The sequence below is a fragment of the Coffea arabica genome, chromosome 1e (genome assembly GCF_036785885.1).
Source record: "Coffea arabica cultivar ET-39 chromosome 1e, Coffea Arabica ET-39 HiFi, whole genome shotgun sequence".
Classification (NCBI taxonomy): domain Eukaryota; kingdom Viridiplantae; phylum Streptophyta; class Magnoliopsida; order Gentianales; family Rubiaceae; genus Coffea; species Coffea arabica.
The window spans coordinates 10,439,309-10,448,057 of record NC_092311.1 but is presented as its reverse complement, the minus strand read 5'-3'; the positions used below and the strand labels follow the sequence as shown (position 1 = coordinate 10,448,057).

Sequence of the window (8,749 nt, the reverse complement as noted above, 5' to 3'; positions counted from 1 at the left end):
AATATAGAAAACAGGAAAACTCTTAAATTACACTAGTTTAATGCTATGGTTCACCATAATTTTCTTGTCAAAATGTTTGAAATCCACTTGGCATTCAATGGTGAAAGAATCTTAGATTTTTATATACTTCCGCGGTAAGGAAATTGTTGTCGCATTTTGGGATTCGCAATTATTACCAACGGTGCAAGGCTTTTAAATGATTTCGGTTTAAGTTCCAGTAATACCCGACTCCAGCGCCTGTCATCCTATATATATTCGTTTCCCACCCAAGAAACAAAGCCATAGAACCTGCTACTAAACCAACGAAAATGGAAGTCATGGGGTTCAAATTAATAGCAATCTTGGGATTCGTAGGTTATGCCATTTACTGGCTTTATGGGATGCTTGATTTGTACTGGTTCAGACCAAAGAAGCTTGAGAAATGCCTTAGGGAACAAGGTTTGAAAGGGAACCCCTACAGGCTATTACGAGGAGACCTCTATGAAAGTGCAAAATTACTCAGGGAAGCTCATTCCAAGCCTATTCAGCTTGGAGACAATATCGTAAAACGCACGATGCCCGAAGTCTACAACTCTGTCCAATCTCATGGTACGTAACTTTTAATTTCTGAAGCACCACTTAATTGTGATTTTGCTCGCGTTCTCTTTTGATTTCTTCTCCTTCTTCTTTTTTTATTTATTTTTTTTGGTTGGAATACTAACGCAAACCGTTTTGTGCTGAACTAAATTTAGGAAAAAATTCTTTCATGTGGATTGGAAGATTCCCCAAGATAACAGTGACAGATCCAACACTAGCCAAAGACGCCTTGGTTAGACACGCGACATTTCACAAGAGTTTTCACGATCTTGATCCACTCATCCACATCCTTTTCGGTGGAATGGGCGCTGTAGAGGGTGAAGAATGGGCCAAGTATAGAAAGATCACTAACCCTGCTTTCACTTTGGAAAAGTTAAAGGTGTGATTTTCAACATTATTGTCTCGCATTTTCAACTCTGCATGCACCGGTTAGTAGTTGATATGACCCCTTTAACTGTTCCCTGTTTTATAGAGCATGTTACCACTGTTTCAATCGAGCTGCATCGATGCGGTTAACAAATGGACTAGTGTGATTCCTGAGGGGGGTGCAGCAGAGGTGGACGTGTGGCCTGGAGTTGAATCGATTTCAGCAACTTCAATTTCAACATCACTATTTGGGATTGGCGGCGAAGAAGGAAAAAAGATTGTCGGGCTTCTGAAAGAACTTGCCAATCATACGTGGGAAAAAGTAAACTCAGTTTACTTTCCAGGAAAGAGGTAAAGTTTACCCTTAACCAAAATTTTTTTTTCTTTATAAATATAACGTACACAAAATTCATGTCTTGTTCCTTGAGCCTCTTTTTTTTAATATTTTATTTTATTTTATTTTTTAAAAATTAATTATCAACTTCATGCAGGAAAAAAATTTTAATTAATATTATGTTCCTATTACCTTATGAAGAAACTCATTTGCTATAATGGAATTTTGTGTAGATATTATCAATTTGAAAAGTATAACTAGTAAACCTGCCTTTACGTATATAATCTTAAAAGCATGTCTATACAAAATGGGTGGTGAAGGAGAAACTGTCCAAGTCTGCCCCATGTTAATCCGATATTGGAATATGGCTATGCCAATATGCACATACATATATACTAACACATGTTACGCATATATATGTATGTATAAACTAGATTTGCGAACTAATTAAGTTCATTTAATCAATGTTAAGAATAAATGACCAAATTAAGAATAAAAGTTAAGTAAATGAGTAAATTAACAAGCAGTAATCAATCAAACAATGGAATATAGTCAAGAATCAGAAAATCGATCCACATGTTGTACTGAACTATTATCTGATTTATTAGATAATTAGTTTTGTGTTTGAATTTGCTGCTGAAGGTTTCTGCCAACTAAGAGCAATCTCAGGATGAGAGCATTAGACAGAGAATTAAGAGTTAAGATTACAGACATCATCAATAGAAAGTTGAAGGCAATGCAGGCAGGAGAATCTGGTGGTGCTGACTTCGTGGGGTTATTGTTGGAATCCAATCTCAATGAGATCAAGCTGCAGGGCAACCAAAAAAGTGCAGGATTGAGCATTGAAGATATCTATGCTGTGTGCAAACTGTTCTATTGGGCAGGGCAGGACACCAGCTCAACTTTGGTCCTCTGGACACTCGTCCTCTTGAGTAAGCACACTGAGTGGCAGGACCGTGCAAGAGAAGAAGTTCTCCAAGTTTTTGGGGACAAAATGCCGGACTATGATGGTATAAACCACCTGAAAATTGTAAGTCTCCCTTCAAGTTCCTAAATCATGCAGAAGTTTTGGGCGCTAGATTGGGAAGATAATAGGCACCTATTAGAAAAACTTTATGAAATTTCTTGATTTTTATTTTCTTTCTTGATGTATAGTATTTTCTGGCCACTCAATTGTATTACTCGTACATAGGTATCTATGATCTTGAACGAGGTTCTACGGTTATATCCGCCACTAGCTGAGCTCTCCAAAGTGGCTTCCGAAGATACACTACTTGGGAAGTATTTGATTCCAGCTGGAGTACAGGTCATGATGCCACAAATTCTGCTCCATTATGACCCTGAATTATGGGGTGATGATGTCTTGGAATTCAAACCAGAGAGATTTTCTGAAGGGATTATGAAGGCAACAAAAATCCAGGGTGCTTATTTTCCCTTCAGCTTCGGACCAAGGATGTGCATTGGGAATAACTTTGCACTGTACTCGATAAAAATGGCTATCGCAATAATCCTACGTACTCTTTCCTCAGAGCTCTCTCCATCTTATGTCCATGCCCCGATTAGACGTGTCACCGTGCAGCCTCAGTATGGAGCTCATTTAATCTTGCGCAGGCTCAAGAACCATAATTAAGATGGCCATGCAGTAATATTCCTATCGTAGCTTTGAACAAGCTACAGCATTAAGCTAGGCTGGATGAAAGCAAGCAAAGTGTTCTGTGCTTGTTAGAAAATAAATTTTATTTGCATTGTTGGACTTGGGTTTGTATGACAATAATATATATTTGTCTAAGTTTGAGTGAATGATTATATATTTCAGTTCTAAACTTAAATGCAGTTGTATTAGTTGGCATGCTAGTTGTGAAATAATAATAATAATAAAAAAAAAAAGATTAACTCTGCAAATGAGTTGTGAAATTGAGGACAAGGGCGTGCAGGCATCCAAATACGAAAACACGTGGTCCGATAGCTTCTGTGCCAGCGGAACTCGGATTTGGGGCAGGGACGGTCATCAGTCGTCATCAGTATGACTGATGACCGTCCCTGCACGGTTCATGGTCCAGATTGGACCTCAAAAAAATGTGCGGCTCAGATAACAAGTGGTAACTCGATTTCCGCGCCAAGTGTGGGGCCCACCACTATCTGTTGTGAAAATACAACCTGTGGAAAAAAAGTTACACGGTGAACAAAAGAAGTTACGCGCTGTTGATGAAGAGGAAATTTGTCAGGGACGGTTGCACCTGCCCCGAGTCCGCGGAACTCTCCCTGGCATTGATGGGAATAAAAGAATGAAAATCTGAGGACAACAACGTGGGGCCAGTGGAGTGGAAGTGTAAACTTTGTAGGGAAATTTGTCAAATTGATCCTTAACATTTTTATAAAAAGAAAAATTCAGTTTTTAATATTTAAAATCAGTCAAAATAGTCTCTAACATATAAATTATGTGTCAGTTTGATTCCAGTGCTCGTATTTGCTTATTTTTCCGACTAAAAATTGCACACCTCTCTCACATGAACATATTTCAAGGGTAAAATCGGACCACTCACTTGTCCGTCAGAATTAGCAGCACCTCTGCTCTTCTTCCTATTAGTCAAATTAATTGAACAATCAATATCTTCAATCACAATAATGGATTTTGAACTGGTTTTCATCAACAATTTCCTCAGCTCCGAATTGGTATGCGCCTCAGCCAACTCAAGATTGTAAATGTCATACCCCAAGAAATTAGCCATTGCAGCAATCATGCTAGACTTACTCGTCCCAGGTGGTCCGTCCAACAAATATCCCCTCTTCCAAGCCCGGCCAATCCTCTGATAAAATGCTTCCCCATTAGCAAAATCTTTAAGATCAGCCATGATTTCGGCCTTTTTGATCGGATCCATAGCTAGCGTGTCAAAAGTGCTAGGATGCTTAAAGGGTATGGACTCCCAAGGATGGCCTCAGGAATCAAGTGACCCTCCACGTGAATTGGTGTAAAGCAACCGATCTTGATTATTCCGACGTATTTCGCTAGCTTTTTCCGTGACAAAAACTAGGTAAGATCCCAAAATAACCGACTTATCCTTCTTCTTCACGCGCAAAGTGAAGCCCCGCTTTTCTTCGGGCAACGGCCGCCAAGAAAATGTCTGGGCTTGTCTCTGCGTGACTGTGTTCCCACAGAACCGTCACGCCCTTGTAGTTGTCCATGAGGCGGTCATTGTTGGATAGCCTGAGGTGGAGTTGAGCCAGCGAGTGAGGCTCAGGCGGTTGCCGGAGATGGAAGCGGATCTGCTGAGGTACAGCTGGACGGCATTGTAGAGTTCATTGGTGTTGACGCCGTCGATTTCTGTGATGTCATAGTAGCAGTAGACTGAGAAGTGAGAACCAATTGAAGAAGCGATGGAAGAGTTTGAGGGATGCATAACTATGGATTAACGAATATTTTTTATTTTGCTCTTGAAATTATGTCCATGTGAGACAGGTGTGTTATTTTTAACAGGAAAAATGAGCAAATACGAGAATTAGGACCAAATTGACTCATAATTTATATGTTAGGGGCTATTCTAACTAATTTTAAATATTAGAAACTAAAAAAAATTTTTGTGAAAATATTAGGGATCAATTTGGCAAATTTCGCAACTTTATAAGTGGTGAGTCCAAAACCATTAAGGATCAGTTTGTAAATGGAAAAAATGCACTTTTTATCCCTAATGTTTAAGGTGTCAACCAATTTTGTTCCTAAAGTTTCATGCAAAACACATTGTGTCCTTGTAATTTTATAATTTTGACTAATTTCATCCTTAAAGTTCACTCAAACACATTTCATCTTCATAGTTTCGTAAATTTGGCTAATTGAGGACAATTGATGGATTGTGAAACAATTTGAATGAAATGTCATCACTTGACCATGGCATACCCATTAGGAAAAAAAAACATTGGATCAACAAAAAGGTCAAAAATCTTTTCTTAATTCAATTTCTCATTTTAGTACAAAAATAAATCTAAAAAATTTTAGCCACAATTAATCTCTTCTTGATCATAATCGAACAAAAAGATCCAAAGAAAATGAAGTCATGGAAAAGAAACAACCTCACTGTTCAAATTTTGTTTTGTTGCATCATATACAAGTTTTTTAATTATCTATTTATCTTTCAATCTATTTGCTTTATCGCAAATACATCATATCACACTAAAAAAAGATCCAAAGAAAATGAAGTCATGGAAAAGAAACAACCTCACTGTTCAAATTTTGTTTTGTTGCATCATATACGAGTTTTTTAATTATCTATTTATCTTTCAATCTATTTGCTTTATCGCAAATACATCATATCACATTAAAAAAAGTGATAGTTTCCTATCCAAAAATACTTCTTGTCATTTCCGTAATTTAATCAATAACTGAATTAAGTATTAATAATACAATTATGAACAGGACATGTTATGATATTATGTTCAAATTGTTAAACAACCATTTAATTATTCTCAATTGGTAGATCTTATAAAACTATGAGGATGAAATGTGTTATATATAAATTTTAGGGACAAAATTGGTCAAAATTATAAAACTATGAGGATCAAATGTATTTCACATGAAACTTTAGAGACGAAATTAATTAACACCTTAAATATTGAAGATGAAAAGTGCATTTTCCCGTTTGTAAATTATTTGGTCCGGAGATGGGAAAAGGCAAATACAGGAGTAATTTCCCAATTAGTGCTAGTTTTCAAAAGAAAAAAAAAATCCCAAACAATTTCACTTGCCAAACTTCTTCCCAAAGGGTGAAAAACATAATAGCAAAATGCAATGCTTCTCGAAAACTTGTATTTCGCAAATGCAATGTTTCTATTGTAGAAAAAAACAAATAAAGTGGAGCAAAAAAAAAAAGTCCACAAAATGTTGCATTTCCTAAATGCAGCTTTTGGAAAGTATGCATTTCACAAATGAAATTTTTGAAAAATTCTTTATATTATGGAAAAACAAGCAAAATAAATTAATGCAAGAAAACTAGGAGGGGAAAAAAAAGCAAAAAATACATTACTAGAATTTGGATTTGAGCAAATTGCGCGAAATATCACTAAAATATTGCGAGGTGTTGGTTTTGATCACTAAACTTTTTTATTAGCCAAAAATATCAATGAACTAGTAAATCTACAACGTTTTAGTCATTCCGTGTATTTATGCCGTTAGGAGAGATGGAAAGTCACTTTTTGAGGGGCAATTTCGTCTACACAACTGTTAAAAAATTTATGCCCTCATTCTTCTTCACCCACAACCACCCATTACCTACATTGCCACCCACCGCCATCACTTCCGCCTCCACTCTCCTTCCTCTCCCTTTTTCTTTCTTCTTCCTCCTCCTCCCTCTTCCCTCCCTCCCCTCCTCTCTCTTCCCCTACACCCTGCCTTCTCTTTTCTCCCCTCCTATTGGAACCCCCCCTTCCCTCCCATTTTTGATCCCGACCAAAGTCCCGCTGCGACCTTCAATCCAAGCTCATCGGAGAACAACAACAAACGGCACAATCCCGATGCCATTCGGACACAGAGGCACTAGTCCATGTCTTCTAAGTTTTAACTAGGCTAAATAGTAGTACAAATTCAGTACCCATTCTTGGGAACGAGGTATACCCTGGCTTTAATTAGCGACCATTTCCAAGTTTAAACCCAGGGCTCACCGGGAAGCCCACCACCTGAGGCACACCACCACCCATTCGTCCACCACCAAGAACCCTCACCACACTGTCCATATACTACGGATGGAAATCAGCTCCCTTAGTAGCCTCAAAATGACTAGGCGGTGGGTCCATAAAAAATGCCAGAAAATGTAGCAGCCAAACTACCTTAGCAAGGCCCAAAAACTCCCCATAAAATTGACTCCCGGGGTGGCTTCCGACCAAAACTAGGTGGCGCTGCTCCAAGTCCCCGAATAACGACTCCTCTATTTTGGGATGAACAATTGCCAAATATTTCTTGAAATAGAAGTTCCCGAAGCTGCAAGTTGGAAGTATCCCTAACACTTCAATTGGGTCCATGGCTTTCATGTCGCGGTACTGAGTGAAGCAATCGCGATGGTGCTGGTCGGGATGGATCACATGAGTTGCAAACTTGATTTTTTAGGGGCAAATTTGTCAGTTCAGTTTTTTGGTTGAAGTTTGTCTTCATAAACGACCCTGAACAGTATAGGTAGCTCATTTTCCCTTTTAACTCATCAGACTCTTGTGATTTTGTGCCCAAATCTGAGATGGGTTTACCAACTATTTTGGAATCTCTGATTTGTTGGATAGGTTGAAACTTCTCTGAGATGGGAGATTTTCTCATTGCCTAATCTTTGAAATCTTGAGGACGAAAAACCAACTCTTAAGCACCGCCAGATCCATACTTCTTTCCAAAGACAAGCATTTGCTGTTTGTCATAGCCAGCAACACCAACACCAATAACAGCACGTAAGATGTTTGCACCAGCTTCCTTGAAGAGAGACCTTGCACCCCCATTCTTCAAGATCTGAGCAAATGCATCTAGGGAGCTTTTGTACTTCACTGCCTCACCAAATGTCATCATCGTCTTGACGGTGCTGCCATTCAGATCGGCCATCTCCTTTATGTCTTTGCCGAATACAGAACCATTGATTATGTAAAAGCTTCAAGGAAAAGATTGTGCGGACGAAATTGCCCCTCAAAAAGTGACTTTCCATCTCTCCTAAAGGCATAAATACACGGAATGACTAAAACGATACAGATTTACTAGTTTAGTGACATTTTTGGCTAATAAAAAAGTTTAGTGATCAGAACTGACACCTCGCAATAGTTTAGTGATATTTCGCGCAATTTGCTCTTTGGATTTTAAATATTTACTCATAAGTCATCGTTTGTTATTTCATGTTTTATAGTGCGCGTGCTAACCTTAATCACTTTGGTTATTCCTTTATGGCCTATTTTTGCGTTGTAGATGCTAAAAAAATAATCTTTCTTTTCAAATTTTGTAAATGATAAAATAAAAAATTTGTGTAATAAAGGTGAAACAAATAAAAAGTAGCTAAAAATAGAAGAGTTGAAATGCATGTTTTAATATATATATTTTTTAATGTGTTCTCATACATGTCTAAACAAATCTATTGGTAACTTATTAAATTAGTACGTGATGTTAAAAGACACAGCTTAACAAGAGTTACAGTAAAATTGTTTTTTTACTAAAAATAATTTTATTGTAACCCTTGTTAAGTTATATCTTGTTGTTGCGTTTGCCTTTGTATTCTATATTGGGAGTTTTATCAAAAGATCTCTTCTTTGAGTGGTTATAAATATAGTGGGTTTATTTGAGTTGAAATGTGTCAAAGGCACCAACTCGAGAGATTTTGGAAACTTTAGTTCACAAATTAAGAAAGGTTTTTAAATTAAATATCAAACTAAAAGAGTGAGTTAGTAGGCTATTTGAGCCTTTGGGTCTTTAAGTCCCTTTTTTTTTAACTATCTTGCATTTTAAGCATTTAGTACTTTCAGGCT

General features: G+C 37.5%; 1 protein-coding gene and 1 pseudogene across 1 annotated transcript; one reads left to right on the top strand and one right to left on the bottom strand.

Annotated features, from left to right (window-relative positions):
- Positions 1–232: 232 nt before the first annotated feature.
- LOC113700834 (7-deoxyloganic acid hydroxylase-like) lies at positions 233–3,105 on the top strand. Its single transcript, XM_027221270.2, has 5 exons — positions 233–588; positions 732–955; positions 1,049–1,293; positions 1,919–2,306; positions 2,469–3,105. Exons 1-5 carry the CDS (start codon positions 309–311, stop codon positions 2,904–2,906), a joined length of 1,575 nt encoding a protein of 524 aa, XP_027077071.1. The 5' UTR covers positions 233–308; the 3' UTR covers positions 2,907–3,105.
- A 256-nt stretch (positions 3,106–3,361) lies between these two features.
- Positions 3,362–7,291, bottom strand: LOC113691556 (AAA-ATPase At5g57480-like; annotated as a pseudogene).
- Between the last annotated feature and the right edge of the window lie 1,458 nt (positions 7,292–8,749).

Bases quoted from the DNA above. Each gene is read 5' to 3' on its own strand.
- LOC113700834 (XM_027221270.2), top strand. From the start codon at position 309: ATGGAAGTCATGGGGTTCAAATTAATAGCAATCTTGGGATTCGTAGGT. The intron at 1,294-1,918 runs GTAAAGTTTACC...TTGCTGCTGAAG, and splicing joins GTTTACTTTCCAGGAAAGAG to GTTTCTGCCAACTAAGAGCA. The intron at 2,307-2,468 runs GTAAGTCTCCCT...ACTCGTACATAG, and splicing joins GTATAAACCACCTGAAAATT to GTATCTATGATCTTGAACGA.